Here is a 17,963-nt window from a genome sequence, read left to right as displayed (position 1 = left end):
GCAGAACGACCAGTCGCTATGATGTGCACTGACCACCAGAGGGCAGATGCTCAATGCAGGAGTTGCCCCCTGGTGGTCAGTGCACTCCCACAGGGGGAGCTCTACTCAGCCAGAAACCAGGCTGGTGGCTGCTGAGCGCAGTGGCAGTAGCAGGAGCCTCTCCTGCCTCTGTGGCAGCGCTAAGGATGTCTGACTGCCAGCTTAGGCCTGCTCCCCACCTAAGTGGGACATCCCCTGAGGGCTCCTGGACTACAAGAGGGCACAGGCCGGGCTAAGGGATACCCCACCACCACCACCACCACCACCACCAAGTACACATATATATATTTGAAAGTGACAACTGGTTGACTCTGGTATTGAATTAAAACTTGTATTTCTCGTCTTTCATACTTGCCCTATATAATTCCATCTCTTGAAAGTTGTCATTTAAGTGGTGTTTCTCAAAACTGAATTAAATTGAGTAAGAATCGTCTTATGAAACTCACTGCTTATCAAATTTCATATGCATAAATCATTATTGGATCTTCTAAAATGTAGATTCTGATTCAGCAGAATTGAGGCGGAGCCTGAAATTTTATATTTAATAAGCTCCCAAAGGACACGAATACACTGGTTGTATCACACTTTAAGTAGCAAAATTATGGTCCCCTATGTCACAATCAATAGATTTATCAAATATGTAGGTATCTAGGCTCTACACAGATGTGCTGATTCAATTTCTGGGGCAGTATCCAGAAATATATATTTAAAAATAATTTTTTTTATTAATTTCAGAGAGGAAAGGAGAGGGAGAGAGAGATAGAAACATCAACAATGAGAGAGAATCACTGATTGGCTGCCTCCTGCATGTCCCCCAGTGGGGATTGAGCCTGCAACCTGGGCATGTGCCCTTGACCAGAATCGAACCTGGGACCCTTCAGTCCACAGGCCGACACTCTATCCACTGAGCCAAACCAGCTAGAGGCAGAAATATATATTGTCCCCACCTGTTGCTTGGCAGGCTGCAAAACTCTTATGGAGATTTGAGAACCAATGGTCTATGGATTTAAAATATCCTCTACCATTTTCTCTACTTATTTCGTTCCTCAAAGCCTAGTGCTGGTCTCACCTGCTGCTTGTTGCTTTTATCGAGCTCCTCAGACTCCAAATTCTTTTTTTTTTTTAATATATTTTATTGATTTTTTTACAGAGAGGAAGGGAGAGAGATAGAGAGCTAGAAACATCGATGAGAGAGAAACACCGATCAGCTGCCTCCTGCACATCCCCCACTGGGGATATGCCCGCAACCCAGGTACATGCCCCCGACCGGAATCGAACCCGGGACCCCTCAGTCCGCAGGCCGACGCTCCATCCACTGAGCCAAACCGGTTTCGGCGACTCCAAATTCTTTAACAGCTGTCTGCAGTAAGTTGCTGTTTATCATGGGCTATCTTTTCTTGCATAGATCCTGACCCTCCCAGACAGATTTTTTTTTAATGAATAATTATGTTGTATACTTCCTTATTGCCTCAGCTCCTAGGATAATACTTAGCATATAGAGTAAATGTCCAATGAATGCTTGTCATGGACAATAATAGTGACGACGGTGAATGATGAATCTTCATCCAGGACACCTGGTTGTTTCCCAGGCCTTATGGGATTCAAAGAACCTGCTGACTCCATTAAAGGAAACACCCAACTGCTTAGCAAAAACTGCAACTCCAAATTATAGCATCTTGTGTTTCAGGAACTGGCACTGCGATTCTTTTGTACCTCGGTCGTTTGGATTTTATTATGGCAATGGCACTTTAAAGGAAAGAAAGTACTACTCTGGATGTTTTACATCTTTTATCTTATGAATCTCAAAGCGCTCTAAAGCCACTTATTAAGTTACTGCAGCCACGGTGTAAATATTATTACACCCTCGTTACCAAAAAAGCTGAATAGGGAAAGAGCTGAAAGGTATTTGGTCAAAATTATATGCCGTTGTACAAAGGCAGAAACAAGAAGCTCGGCAGCCAATGAGTGGCCGGTAAGCCCTTCTCAGCATCTCCCAGACCTCAAGCGGCGTGACGGGAAAGATGAACATTCCATAGAAGAGGCCAAAATAAGCCATTTCAGATGACCTCAGTAATCTTTCTTCTTCCTCTATATTCCTATTCCCGTTGCCCTTGGTACCTCCCTCGTGGCGCTCGCGCATTGTAGCTGTGGCTAAAGGCTGACCCCCCTCCCCTCCCTCACAGCTTCCTGGTCTATGTTCGGTCATCTCGTTCTCCCTGCCGCCCAGCCCTCTGCAGCAGCAGCAGAGCGAAAAGAACCGCCCGCTGCGGACATCGGCAAGCAGGTTAGCAGCCCATTCCATCACGCATACGCTTCTGAGAAAGTCGGTTCACTCCCAGAAAGGCAGTTTCCTCTTTGTGCCTAAAATGGGGACGATCACGCCCACCTACCTCACCCGAGGGTTGAAGCGAAAGAACGCAACTCAGACACCGTGAAGGGCTCGGTGGAGACAGCTGCCCCCTCACTCAATCAGTCCCTATTTAATTCATTTAAGCCCAGGGCACTCGCCGTAGGGTAGCAGGCGCAGGGAATGTCCCTAAGGGAACAGCCTCGAGATACACTTTTCCTTTGAGGAAAGGGAGGGTGCGGATCTGCTGGGAGTCGTAGTCCCAGCGACGGTCTCCGCAGACCTCGCGGAAGGAAGAGAACTACAAGCCCCGTCAGGCCGTGCGGGGGCGGCCCCGCGCCCCCTGCCGCCAGGCGCGCGCCCCGAAGCCGGACTGGAGAGCGGCCTGCGCGCACGCCGCGCCGGGACTTGGTGGCTGGCTCGTGGTAGCCGATGGGGAAAGGAGACGCGTGGGAGTGTGTGGGGGCTGAGACAAGGACAACGCCCGTGGCAAAAGGCCATTTAAAAAATAAAAAGAGCGGTGCTTCATTTTTCCACCCCCGCTGGGGGATCCTAACGCGCTACTGCGGGGACGGCGGGAGCGCCCAGCTTCACGTCCCTCGCCCCTCCCGGGCCGGGCTTAAATCATCGGGGGCGGGGCCAGCGGCGGGGGCGGGGCCTGAGGTAGCCAGGGCGGCGACGGCGGCGGCTGCGGCGGTGGCCAAAACCCAGGCATCGGGGACTGTTGTTGTTCTCTCCCGGCGCGACCGCCTCTGTCCGTTCGCCCGGAGGGAGCCCGGGAGCTGGTGTGAAGTGCGGGCGGCCGCAGCCTCCTCCCTCCTGCGTCTCAAAGCTGCGGCAGCAGCTGGTGCAGACATCCTGCCGTTGGTCTCCGATGCCCTTCAGTGAGGAGGGGGCGTTGGGACCCTGGTGAGCGCACCTCCGGCTCCCCCAACGAGGCGTCTTCATCGGCCCCCCTGATCCGCGCACCCCAGCCTGCCAGCCATGGCTGAGAACGCAGGGGGGGACCTGAACTCCAACCTGCTCCACGCCCCCTACCGCACCGGGGACCCTCAGCTAGACACGGCCATCGGGCAGTGGCTCCGCTGGGATAAGGTGGGTACCTGGGCAGCCGGCATCCTCCCTGCTTCCCGCACGCCCTCCCGCACGCCGTCTGCTGCTGCTTGTCCCCACCTGGTGCTCGGCAGCTGCAGCGGCGATGGCTCAGGCCACCGGGAGGGAGCCGCGGAGCCGGGCGTTGCCACCCACCTATGCCTGGGCCGGCTCCCCGGGACCGTCCGAGCTGGGCAGGGACGCCTGTCGTCGCTTCCTTTTACAGTGAGCGCAGTCGCAACCTCCCTTTCTTCCTTCCACCCCCTCCCTTCAAGTGCATGTCGTCCCTCTCTCTCAATAATAATAATTACTATTAATAATAATGAATCATCACCATCGTCAGTTGTATCCGTCCAAGAGCTTTCCTTCCCCTTGATTTCCTTCTCTAAACCTGAAAGTGGTTTTTGTCACCCTTCTTGGACGTTTCTAACCGCTATCCGCGCTAGCTCTGGGCTGCTGTGTTTCCACCTTCCGTCGCTAGGCAGTCGCTGGTCTTTTATCACTCCCTAGTATTTAGTATCACCTTTTGCTCTTGAGAAAGGTAGGAGTTCTCTTACCTCCTTCTTTCCCTTGCCGGGAATTATTTCCTGGAAGTATCCTGTTTTAAAAAATCATGTTTTCCAGGTTTTATATGATGCCTTGATACAGAATTGTTTTTGTGTTACCCATTCTTCCTCTATTCCCCCCACCCCCGCCAAGTTTTGCGGTGATTTCATCTTATGCATTCTTGTGGGATGGATCTGTGAGAGCAGAATTAAAATGTAGCTATCTCACTTGTAAAAAAAAAAAGGTCCCTGGTGGCTCCAACAAAGGAAGATGATCCACGCTTTTGCTTTGTCGAACACATTCAATGCATCTGTTGACATCGAGAAGCAACATTTAAAGTGGAATTAATAATACTGAATTAAATAATTAGTCTGGTAGTGTGTGAAATCATGTTGTACAAATAATTTCCTAAAAGATTAGCTTTGTGAAAAAGTTTCATTTTCACTGGTTCAGTCATTCATGCATTCAGCAAAAAAATATTTATTGAGTCCTGGCCAGGTGGCTCCATTGGTTGGAGCATCCTCCTGAAGGTTCATTCCCAGTCAGGGCACATACCTAGGTTGTTGGTTGGATTCCCCATCTCTAGCATCTCTCTCTCTCTCTCTCCCCTCTCCCTCCCCCCTCTCTCTCTTTCCTCTTCCCCTCCATCCCTTCTTTCCTCCCTCCCCGCTCTAAAATCAATGAAAATATATCCTCAGGTGAGGATTTAAAAAAACCAACAACACAAGAGATTTTATTGAGCACTGGATAATGTTTCAGGGCTTGTCAGCCCAGGGAATACTATTGGTGAGGAAGATAGGAAAGGGTTCTTGCCCTCAAAAAGCCTCAGTTAACAGATAAGGAAGGCTAACAAATAAGCAATCACGTGGTAGTTAGCATTACTTGATCATATGCATCTTGGACATTCTCATTCTTCCCCTGGAGTCTAAAGCAGTGCTTCTCAAGCTTTGAAGTGCTTACAGATCACCAGATTCTGATTTAGGAAGCCTCGAGTAGGGCTCCCAGATGATACCAGGGCTGCTGGTCTTTGAACCACACTTTGAATAGCAAGAGTCAAGAGCAGCAATTTTTAACCCGTGTGCCGCAAGAATTTTTAAAACATGCAATACCTGACTAGTCAGGGACACTGACCTCTTTTCCCTTAGATTGTCAAATTAAAAAATGACAACGGCCAACATAACAATAGCTGTCCAGTGTGACTGAATCAAAATTATACTTTTTTTTTTTTTTGGTCAGATCGTATATTTTTTGGTGTGCTGCAGAATTTCAGTAATTAGTTTGTTTGCCATGGGATGAAAAGGTTGAGAATCACTGCTGTAGAGTGTTCTGATTGAAATTAGAGAACCAACTCTCTTATTGGAGGATTTGGAGATTATAGATATGTATATATTCAGGTGTACCAAATCTGTGATATCCCATTAATTAACATAAAGATGTGCCTTTAGCAGTATTTATAAAATGCCTGCTATAATATAGTTCCTCACTGTGGAAGGATACAAAAGAAGTGAAGATTCAAAGGTTGCTTTTCTGCTTTTAGTCCATTAGGGAGGAGGGAACCTAATAGAAATAAAAGCACTAAGGCTGAGCATACAGTAAAATGAAATATATTGCAAACTATATAAATGTCTTCAGCAGGGAAAATTAACTAAATTACAAAAGAATGTTATCCCTATCTGTTTAATACAGTTATTTGTTTTTGTTTAAAGTCATTTGCTTTCATTGGTATTGTCAGTAAATGCATATGGTTGCACGTATGTCTCCCTAAAGTGAAAGGAAGATTTATGAAATTCAGAGACTCTTGTAGAATTCTAACACAATTTAATTTACTAGTAACTATTATGTATGTCAAAGCCTTTGGCCCTTCAACAATAGGAGTTTGGTTTTCATTGCCATGGATGAGATCTTTTGTTCTCTTTCGGTGCCAGTTTTGCGTATACTCTTCTTAATGAATCTCTCTCTCTTTTTAAAATATATTTTTATTGATTTCAGAGAGGAAGGGAGAGGGAGAGAGAGATAGAAACATCAATGATAAGAGAGAATCATTGATCAGCTGCCTCCTGCACGCCCCCTACTGGGGGATCAAGCCTGCAACCCGGGCATGTGCCCTTGATCAGAATCGAACCTGGAACCCTTTGGTCCACAGGCCAATGCTCTGTCCACTGAGCCAAACCGGCTAGGCCCTTAATGAATCTCTTGATTCATTTTTTTTAAAGATTGATTGTCTATGCTGTGCCTAGATAGTGTTGGAATATACTGAAATATAAAAAGATTATAAAATACATATAAACATGAAAAGATAATGCTGAGTAGTTTTAGTGGCAATTAAATGGTTTATAGACAGCTCTTCTGGGATTTCAAAAGTACGAGTGGCCTGTGAACTCGGATGGTCAAGGAATGCTTTTAGAAGGAAGTATCCTAAGCTACAGCAGAATGCGGAAAGCCAGCCTTCACTGAAAGTGGAAAAGAAAACCTTAATTTATATTTAAAGTGCCGTCTGTATACAAGGCACTGTTTGAAAACCTGGGGGAAATACAAAGATGAAATAGATATGGATCGTATCTTTAAAGAATGTAGAAGGGAAGATAAAACAAAAGCTCACAAATATAATACAGGGAGTAAGTAACAGGTGCCCTTAACAGAGGAACAGATTTAAATAATTTTGATAATTACTTAATACAAATAATAAAGATTAATTAATCCTCTTAATGAGAGGAAATACTTTTAATTGGTAAATAAAGGTGTATATTGTAGATTGAGAGTGTAGGTAAGCTAGGCTGTATCCCTGGGCACTGAAATGTAGAGTGCTAAAATACAAAATAATAGGCCAGACTTACAGCATTTATCACATTACATGTTGACAGCATATGTAGTCTTTTAGCATAGAGAAACTGAGTTTAATACCTGGTTATTACCTAGTTATTGAAAGAAGGAACCTACCAAATGCCACTGATTCTAATGACTCTTAAGTCAGTGGTTCTCAACCTTGGCTGCACATTAGAATCACCTGGGAATCTTTTTAAAATCCTGATTCCTGGGCCTCATCCTCCGGAAATTCTGTTTCTTTGTTATGGGGTGGGGGCACAGCATTAGTAACAAAAAAAAACACACAGAATTTCCGGAGGATGAGTCCCAGGAATCAGGATTTTTAAAAGATTCCCAGGTGATTCTAATGTGCAGCCAAGGTTGAGAACCACTGCTCTAAGTGAAGCACACAATTTATAAACTGATCAGAGGGCAATTTGCTGCTTGCCCAAGTCACCACAATTGCTAGTGTCCTTTGAAAAGTCTTCATGAAAAACGTGTTGTTTCTGCTGACTTTCCAAATTAATTAAAATTTAGACTTGTTAACATGGAGAGGAAGACTATTCCAAGCAGAGATGGAAACTTTAATGTGTGTCTTCAGCAGGGAAAACTAAATTACAGATGAATGTTATCCTTATGTGTGTGTACTTAGAACATTTGTTTCTGCTGTAGCTTAGGATACAAACAGAAACTGTTGAGGAGGCATGTAGAGACCAGGTCATAGAAAGCCTTTGCAGCATAGGTTTCAGCTCCGCAGGTTCACATTTATATGCAGATTTAAAAAAAAAAAATATAATACTGTAAATGTATTTTCTCTTCCTTATGATTTTCTTAACATTTTCTTTTCTCTAGCTTACTTTGTTATAAGAATACAGTATGTAATACGTGCAACATACAAAATATGTGACTGTTATCAGTAAGGCTTCTGGTCAACAGTAGGCTATTAGTAATTAAGTTTTGGGGGAGTCAAAAGTGGGTTTTTGACTGCAGGGAGTTTAAAGGGCTAGTGTCCCTAAGACCCATATGTTCTGGAGTCAACTGTGAATTGTCTTTAGTGGCCTTGGATAAATAAAAGTGTGTGTAAGTGTTAAAAAGCAAATAGTGCAACACAGGGGGTGTATCGGGCAGCCAGGTATCCCGTATAGTTTCAGTGGGGGCATTCTATTGGTAAATCTATCGTAGTCCAGGATCTGACCCTTGGTGTTTTGTGCCATGGCATTTTGAAAAATAGTGAGTAGAACACTCTGATCTCACTGTAGGTCCATGTTGAGAAAGAGTAGAATGAAAAGGTAAAGATAGATTAGCTTAGATAAGGTTATGAAATGCCTGAAAATAGAAATAAAAAGACGGCAATCGATGCCAGTGACTTTTGGACATCCAGCAGTGACATTTTTTTCAAGCAAAATGTAGCCCAGATTTAAAAAAATGGCGAATGAATTCCCTTTGAAGTCATCTTGTGATGGGAAGTATGCCACGGAGCACCTCTACTTCAAGGTGGTCTCGTCCAGTTTCACTGTGTAGGGACCCAAGGAAATTGTGGAAATTAGCCAGTTGTGGTAGAGCCTGGACCAGAGCTTGGATCTGCCACTTAGTTCAATCCAGTTTTTACAATAACAATTTATATTATATTGTTTTGTTCACATTTTTATAATACTTTACTTAACTTGGCATTTAATCAATGAAAAGTACAGAATACATATGGTTTTATCAATCTTGGGCAATATTAGTACTTATCACTTGAATTTATTTGTGTAGTGTTTCAAACTTTGTAAAATAACCTAATTTTTTTTTAATTTATTATTTTTTTTAATATTCACAGTAACCTTGAGTGGTGGGCAGGCTAGGGAGTGGTTATTCCATTTTTTACAAGTAAAGAAACTTTGTTTCAGAAAAGGAAAATGGCTTGCTCAAGGGCATATGGCTTTTAAGTAGTAGAATTGGGACTAGAACCCAGGTCATTTGACCTTACTCTAATTTCCTTATCCTGTACTAGACATTATAATCTGAATACTTAGCAAATGTTAGTGACATCATCACCATGTTTCAGGGACCGCATTAAAACCATTTTGTCCTTTTTAAAAGCTGGAATAGGATGTAATATTAAGCAGAATACATTATCATGAAATTTTTTTTAAAGAGCTGTATTTGCTGCTCAACAGTTGCTCTGGTCTCCTTGGCAACAACATTCTCCTTCTGTCCAAGAAATTTAGTACATACGAGCAAGAGTTTGGATTTATTTCCCTTTTTAAAAATAAATTTATTTTTCGTTTTTATTTCCAAATTTTTTTACATTTTCCTCAGTTTCTACCATTTTCTTTTTAATTGTATTTATAATACATGCGTATGATTTAAAAATAGTATAAAAGGGATTATAATGGGAAGTACTGTTTCTAACTGCCTCTTCGCATCTGCAATTTGCCCTTTAGAAGCCATTTTCAGCTTTGTTTTTAGTTATTCTCATGGTTACCATCAAAAGACTAAATAATGTGCTGTTACCACTATCCCTTGATTTATTTTAAATATCATCTGTCAAATACATGCTATGAAAAAATGGGAGCTCACTCACACTGTTCTGTACCCCTCCTAAATTCCATTATGCCATCAGTTTTCATTATTCTTCTGAAAGTTTACATAAGGTAATTAGTGCTAATAAAGTCTGCAGAACAATAAGCCCAGCTCACAAACACAGAGCTCCTAATTGGCCTTTCTACTTAAGAACAGACTGGCAGAAAACATGCCTATATATACAGAAACAGAGAAAACCCATACCAGCTTTCCAGAAAAATCTATGGATTTCCGTGACTAATTGAGCTCAAGTTATGTAAAGAAAACAAACATTATGTGCTTGTTTGAATTGTTTTATACCTACTTTATATGTCGGTTCTGTTTGTTTGTTTTTAAGAAATATATCCCCCTCAAATAAAAGGTTGGTTAGTAACTTAGTGCAGATTTTACTAAAGGAGTGTATTTTCACGAAATTGCTCTCTGCATTATTGTTAATTAGTACTGAGGCTGCTGCCCTCTGGTGTTGGGAGTTAATGGAGAAAATGATTAATGCTGGTGGAAATAGACAGACAGTAGTGGATCCAATCCTGCTTGAGATCTTCCACAACACTTAATTTAGTGAGCACTGTCTCTTGCAAAAAAAACTATGAATATTGTCATATTCAATGCCTAAGAGAGTATGAAAATTATAGTGTAAATCAAAAATACTGTGCTTCTTACATACAAAGGCATTTTCGTCTTCAGCTAACCAGAATCTTGTTAGAAAATTTCTTCAATAAATTCAGTATAAGTAGTGGTTTTATTTTGTGGTTTCTGCTTCAGAATGTTCTCATGTAATTTTTCCCTCTGAAATATTTTATTACTTATGCAAATAAAAATTAGAGAAAATATAAATTCCCACCAGTAGGGCAAAGGATAAACTGAAATGCTCTGCAGTAGTTGAAAAGATTAGCATAGATACTACATGTATTGAAAGGATATTCAATTAAATAAGTTATAGAACATCACGTACAATTTAATATCATATCCTATATAATAAAAGGATAATATGCGAATTGACCAAATGGTGGAACGACCAGTCACATGATGTACACTGATTACCAGGGAGCAGACGCTCAATGCAGGAGCTGCCCCCTGGTGGTCAGTGAGCTCCCAAAGGGGGAGTGAGGCTCAGCCAGAAGCCCTGAGCCAAGCTCACAACTGGCAAGCGCAGAGGTGGTGGCGGGACCCTCTCCCACCTCCACGGCAGCACTAAGGATGTCTGACTGCTGGCTTAGACCAGGCCTAAGCCGGCAGTCAGACATCCCCTGAGGGCTCCCAGATTGTGTGAGGGTGCAGGCTGGGCTGAGGGATCTCCCACCCCCGAGTGTACAAATTTCGTGCACCAGGCCTCTAGTATCTATAATCTATAATAATAAAAGGGTAATATGCTAATTAGACCAAACATCTTCCGGACGTCATTCCAGACATCCTTTCTGACAAAGCTGAGGCCGGAGGGAAGCCATCCTGGGTCCTGGGTGCAGCCAAAGGAGTGAAGCAGCCCCAGTCCCGGGTGCCTGCTGGCGGCCAGAGGAGGGAAGCCTGGATGCCAGAGGGAAGCAGGTGCTGGCAGCTGGGGGAAGGAAGACCTACTCTTGCACTGATTTTCATGCATCAGGCCTCTGGTATATAATAAAAAGAGATAAATGTAGCAAAACTACATTTCCCTAAGCATGTAGGTGCAGGAAAAGTTCTGGAAGGATACATTACAAACAGTACTGGCTCCCCCAAAGCAGGCATATGGGAATGAGGATTATAGTCAAAGATGTTTGTAGCTTTATATATATTATTAGTACTTTTTTACACAACTGGTTGCTGTGACGCACTCTGACCACCAGGGACAGATGCTCAATGCAGGAGCTTCCCCCTGGTGGTCAGTGCACTCCCATAGCCAACTTCCCATGGCTGGCCAAACTCTCGCAGTCCCTCCCCCCAGCCAGCCTGCTCTGATGAGCTCGATCGGGATTGGGTGAGATGGCCCCAATTGCTGACCAGGCCGAGGGACCCCACCCATGCATGAATTCATGCACCGGGCCTCTGGTTAAAAATAAAATTTAAAATATAAACAGAACAATTAAGTGGTCAACTGTCTGACTGCTAGTTCTTAAGAGCAATAGGAATTCAGTCAGGAAGACCTTATGTAAAAAGTAGAATTTGAGTTTTATGGGTAAGTAGGATAGGAATAGACTATGGATATAAAGGCAGAAAACTTAAGGTGGGAGATATAAAAAAATGGAAAATGAAACTGATCAGGGAAATGAGACTGAACAGGGGGCATGTAAGAACAATGAAGAGATTTTAAAAAACTAAAATATAGCACATGTTTTTGAACTGCTGAGGTGGTTAAGAATGGATGATAGGCCCTAGCTGGTTTGGCTCAGTGGATAGAGCATTAGCCTGCAGACTCAAGGGTCCCAGGTTCGATTCCAGTCAAGGGCATGTACCTTGGTTGTGGGCATATCCCCAGTAGGGGGTGTGCAAGAGGCAGCTGATTGATGTTTCTCTCTCATCGATGTTTCTAACTCCCTATCCCTCTCCCTTCCTCTCTGTAAAAAATCAATAAAATATATTTTTTAAAAAAGAATAGATGATAGAAAACTAGTGTTTTTTGAGTGGTCATATGCCAGACATAGTACTAAATGCTTCCATGTTAAAAAAAAATCTCTTTGAATCTTACGTCCCAAGGATTGTTTGAGGTAGTTATTCCCATTTTTTAACCTATACACGAACTCAGGCTCAGAGAAATGAAGAAAGTATTTTAATCCAAAATGGGTTTGAGCCCTGACCAGTGCTGTTAAATGGTTATAGCATTGGTCTGTGCACCTAAGTGTCAAGGGTTCGATTCCTGGTCAAAGTAGGTTCCCGGGTTGCAGGTTCTATCCCCAGCCTGGTCTGGGTACGCACGGGAGGCAACCAATCGATGTGTCTCTCTCATATCTCCCTTCCCCTTCCCCTCTCCCCTCCCTTCCTTCCACTTCCCTCTCCCACTCTCTCTCAAAATTAATGGAAAAAATATCCTCAAGTGAGAATTAACAACAAAAAATGTGGCTTAGACTTTTCTGCCTTTTAGGATCTAGTCCCACCCTTCCTAACCTTTGCATTTGATATAACTGGCATTGGACGCTATTGTTGGTTCTTGGATGATTAATCTGGCTGCAGTATGTAATTAGGATAGGATGGATTGGAGTTGTGGAGGGTAGCCTGGAGACTCTTCTAGAAATACGGATATCAAAGTTTTACATTAGGATACTTATAGAGCCTTTTAAGAAAACTAAGGAAGAAGTAATGGGACTTATTAATAAATTGATTTCTCTCTTTTTAAAAATACAGAGAATGATAAACAGTTCCCATTTTATTAAATCATAAAATTTTGCTAAATTTGAATCAGATCTCCTTTTTAAAGAAATAAGCAAATTACAGATTCAGTTTAATTTCCCATATTCACTTCCTGACCCCATTTTCTCCCTTTTCTCCTTTCCCCAAAGTAACCAAGGCATATCTAGGAACTTTAGGTTTTTATCTAAATTTCCTGTTTGGTTAAAAAATGATTTTGTTTTTCACTTAATCAAATAAAGATAACCCTGGGAGTTAAACAGCTCCTTTAAAAGAAATCACAGTCAAAATGATTTCAATGCCTGAAAACACTCAACAAAAGTAAAGTATTATATATCTTATCAATCCTATATAATAAAAGGCTAATATGCAAATTGTCCCCTCGGGAGTTCGACCAGGAGACCAGGAGTTCGATTGCTCCCTATGACGTACACTGACCACCATGGGGCAGTGTGGAACATGGTTGGCGACCAGTGGTGGTGGCAGGGCACTGAGGGAGCGAGGGAAAAAGGAGGCGGGGAGGCCAGGATGTGGGGAAACGTGTGGTGGTGGCACGCAGGCAGTGAGGGAAGGAGGAGGCAGGGAACCTGATTGGCCCTGATCACTGGCCAGGCCTAGGGACCCTACCTGTGCATGAATTTTGTGCACCAGGCCTCTAGTTTCAGGGCCAGCCTGACAGGTTGAGCCAGGCTGAGGTAGGGAGGTGGGAATTGAGAAAAGAAAGAAAGACAGGTGGGAGGACTACAGTTCAATCGAGGAACTGCAGCAAGTTTATTAACCACACAATGCTATTTATACACAAGACACTGAATCGGAGGTCTGTCAAGAGGAATGTGTTCTTTGTTCCTCTTAATCTCTAAGGGAGGGACAGAGCAGAAGGACAAATTCTCAGTACAGCAAATCTCAGTAAATAGTTACAGACTTCTTGGTAAGCCATGAAAGGCTGTTCTCATTCTACAAAGGTTGCTCTCATTCTACTGATAATCGCCATCCAAACAAGTCTGGGAAAACTGTGTGGGTAAGGGTCCCACCCAGCCTAGCTAGCCCCTTCAGGTGCAAGGACCATGTCAGCTTACACCCGGTCTCCAACACTCTAGTATATATATGAAAGGCTAAGTGACCTACCATCTGTCCATCCGACCATTTGACTGACTGACCAGCCACTACATATGACGTGCACTGGCAATTTAAAAATAAATGTTGACCCAACGCATGCGCGATATATATAAAGCTCTCGCTGGTGCCAATCACACACAACATATGTATCTGAAAACCAACTATTGGCACTTTGTAGTTGTTATATCATGTTTTTGTTTATTTATTAATCAATTTGTCAATCCTTTTTATCAATGTTTTTATATCGTTTTTGTTACTTGTATATCATGTCTTTGTTGTTTTTATATCATGTTGTTATTGTTTATTAATTTATATATTATTTTCATATACATTTTACTAATTTTCTTTCATCTCTGACACTTCTATTATAGAAAAAGGGCAAATAACGATATTAAAATATTTTGTATTTTAATTTTATAATACTATATCATATATACTATTTTGACATGTAATTTTTGCAGTAGCGTAATTATCACACGAATCTTTCTTCTAATTAATTTCCTTTCAATGTGCATGAATCTGTGCAGCAGGCCACTAGTAATATATAAATATTTAGTATATAACTTTTGAAAATGTGGATACTATTAACTTATCTCTAAACAGTACACTATTACAAGTTTTTCAGAAGCTATATTTCCTTAATAGAATGGAAGTCGACAATAAAATAACATTAAATACAGACTAAGATGTTCATCTAAGTAGAAATGTCATACTTTGCAAAAATAATAAGTTTTATTTGTGGTTTCCGTAAAATTAGATTCATACATAAAATAAATGACTTAAACATCTTCTCCCCAGATATCAAGGAACTTTTACATAATTATAAAGAAAAACTTAACAGTAAGAGAGTTGATATTATACTATAGTACTACAATACAACTCACACCAATGTGTATTTATTTTTGTAGTTTTCATGCCCTTGAGGAGAAAAAGAACCTCTGTTTTAAAAGAACTGAGAATTCAAGCACCTTTTAAGTATTGAGTGTTTGATTTTGTGTGTTTTAACAGGTAGTTAACTTGAACGCTAATTGCAAACTGTTTCTTGAGAGGCTGCTCAAATCTCGATTTGTTCTTTTATCCTTAGCCAAAGTCTAACTCACATACAGAGCACAGGAGTCGGCCAGAGAATTGGGCAGAGTCTATGTGCAGAATGTCGTGTTCTCCGCCTCCAACTCTCTCCTTTCTGGACATATACCCTGTGGTTACCCTGAATTCTGTGCTCTGGTTCTACAGGCCACAAGGACTGTAGAAGTTTCACTGGTGTTTTAGCCACTGTGCATGGTTCAGCTTAATACCTGCCTGCACGTTAAAAGCCATAAAAATGGGAAACTCACCCTGTACTGGTCCCTTGTCCCAAGTGTCAACTCCCTTTTGGAATCATTTGCATTTGTCCACTCTCCAGTACCTTCAGGTCTTTGTGGGTTTGGTTTGTTTTCTTTGTTTTTGTATTTTGTTTAGAGTTTACAGTTGTTACCTGTGGGAAGGTCAGATATTGTTGGAGTTTACATGGCCATATAGGACACAGATGGTTTGAAATGATTTTTCTGTTTGTTGATACAAAGAAATGCAATTGACTTTTGTATATTGACCTGGCATCCAACAACCCTACTATATTTTAACATTCATTCTAAAAATTATTTACTGTTGGAAGTGTTTATGTGCTCAACCATTTCATCTGTAAATACGTGTTTTGTTTCTTTTGCAGTTCTTGCACTTTTTGTCTCTTTTTCTTGCTTTACAGCTTTAGCTAGGACTGCTAGCCATTACCAGATCCAGGAAGTTCCTTTCTATTTCTGTGTGCTAAAATAAGAGTATATACAGTTGACACTTGAACAATACAGGTTTGAACGACACAGGTCCACTTATGTGCATATTTTTTTTCAATAAATATGCAGTGAGCCCTTTGTATCCCCAGGTTTTTTATCCGCAGTTGGAAATTCATGAATGCAGAGGGCCGACTGTATGCATTGATCCATGCCATTTTATATAAGGGACTTGAGCATCTATAGATTTTGGTATCTGTAGAGGTCCTGGAACCAATTCCCCACAGATACCAAGGGACTGTAGTTTTTGAGGAGTCAAAAGTTATATGCCGATATTTGATAGCACACAGTTGGGCACCCTAAACCCCTGCATTGTTCAAGGGCCAACTGTGTACCTTTACATATATGTATCTTAGGTTGAGTTCCCTAGAAGCTGAGATGGGGATTCTTGGGTAAATGATTTATAAAAGGACTGCTCTCAAGAGAAACCTGTAAGGGAGTGAGGGAATCAGCACAGGGAAAGGAAAGAACTAAGCAATGATTTAGTTTCAGGTGAAATTGAATCTCAACTTGATTCATTGGCCCTTCGGAGTATTAATTGCATAATGGAGTTATAACCCTGCATCAAACAGTCACTGGCTGCTGGCCATGAGGAAGGTGTGTATAACCTTCATGTGTTCTGCACAAACAGATTCAGAAACAGAGACAAAAGGGATGGTTACCAGAAGGGAGGGGATGGAGAGAAGGGCAAAAAAAGGAAGGGGAATTTAGTCAATAAGATTGTGATATGTTTACATGGTGACAGATGAGTATTAAAATTAATGGAGTGATCACATTATAAGGTATAAAAATGTTGAAATCACTATATTGTACACCTGAAACTAATACAACAATGTAAGATTGTATACCAGTAAATAAAAAATAAATTTATCAAACCAAAACCAGAATGCAAGGTTGGTATAATATTCAAAAATCAATCAAGGTTATCCACAACTTTGACAGGTTAAAGAAGAAAAATCATGTACCAATTTCAACAGATGCAAAGTGCCTAATAAAGTTAAACATTTGTTACATAAGATAAAATCTAACAAACAAGGACTATATATAAATTCAGTGTGTGTGTGCTAAGATCCTGTGAAGATCCCCCCAGAGATCCGTTTTAACTAGTTGGTTGTGTCCATTTCCAGCTACTATAGGTTCACACATGTGCATCCTTCTCTGGAGAACTGCCCTAGGATGATCAGAGCCAGCTTGTGTAATTCCACTTCTTTCTCTGCCAGCTTATTTCACTTAGCACAATACCCTCTTGATCCCTCCACATTGTCACAAATGGCAAGATTTCATTCTTTTTTATTGCTGTGTAATATTCCATTGTGTATATGTACTACATCTTCTTTATCCATGTATCTATTAACAGACACATAAGTTGCTTCCATATCTTGGCTATTGTAGATTTTGCTGCAATGCACATAGGGGAGCATATATTTTTTGAATAATGTCTTCTCATTTTCTTTGGATAAATACCTGGAAGTGGAATTGCTTTAAGGTAAGGGCTGAAGCCATAAAACTCAAGAAAACATAGCAAGTAAACTATCTGACATCAGTCAAAGTAATATCTTTGCAGACACATCCCCTCATGTAAAGGAAACAAAATTAAAAAATAAACAAATGGGACTAACTAAAAATAAACAAATGGGACTACTAAAAAGTCAAACTAAAAAGTTTCTTCACAGTGAAAGAAACCTTCAACAAAACAAAAAGGCAACCTACTGACTGGGAGAATATATTTGCAAATTATATATTTGATAAGGGGTCGATATCAAAATATATAAGAAACTTATACAAGTCAATAACCGTGACCTCCTGGTTCATAGGTCGACTCTCAACCACAGAGCCATGCTGGTTGGACTATACATAGTATTTATTGGCTCCTTAGAAAGGCTTCATATTAGGACTCTGCTTGTGATCCTGATTAAGTCTTAATACTTCTTTTTTATAGAATCCCAAAACAAAAGAGCAAATTGAAAATCTGTTACGAAATGGAATGAATAAGGAACTGCGGGATCGTCTTTGTTGCCGAATGACCTTCGGAACTGCAGGACTTCGTTCTGCTATGGGGGCAGGATTTTGTTACATTAATGACCTTACAGTAATACAATCAACACAGGTAAGTCTGTACACTTTTTATCACTCAATGTTTTTTACCGTATAAATTAGGTAGTGCCTTTCTAAAAAAAAACACCCGAAACCTTCATATCCAGGAAGATACTCTCTTGTAGGTAAATAAAAAAAAGAATAAATTCTGATCTTTGATTTATCTTAGAAGGCATTTCTGTATCTTCAAGGTCAAAGACTAAATTTCTCAGTAGGAGTTATTTTGG

The 17,963-nt window shown here is 41.3% G+C and overlaps 1 protein-coding gene across 1 annotated transcript in view; it reads left to right on the top strand.

Annotated features, from left to right (window-relative positions):
* Nucleotides 1-3,045: 3,045 nt before the first annotated feature.
* PGM2L1 (phosphoglucomutase 2 like 1) overlaps nucleotides 3,046-17,963 on the top strand; it is a 38,345-nt gene continuing 23,427 nt past the window's right edge. The window contains exons 1-2 of the mRNA XM_081098721.1: nucleotides 3,046-3,481; nucleotides 17,582-17,749. Of these exons, the coding sequence (XP_080954847.1) occupies nucleotides 3,371-3,481; nucleotides 17,582-17,749 (279 nt within the window). The 5' untranslated portion in view covers nucleotides 3,046-3,370. The remainder of the gene's footprint in view (nucleotides 3,482-17,581; nucleotides 17,750-17,963) is intronic.

Source organism: Myotis nattereri (assembly GCF_964212035.1).
Source record: "Myotis nattereri genome assembly, chromosome: 9".
NCBI lineage: Eukaryota > Metazoa > Chordata > Mammalia > Chiroptera > Vespertilionidae > Myotis > Myotis nattereri.
Note: the sequence above shows the minus strand (reverse complement) of the source record. Positions and strands in the feature narration are given on the sequence as shown.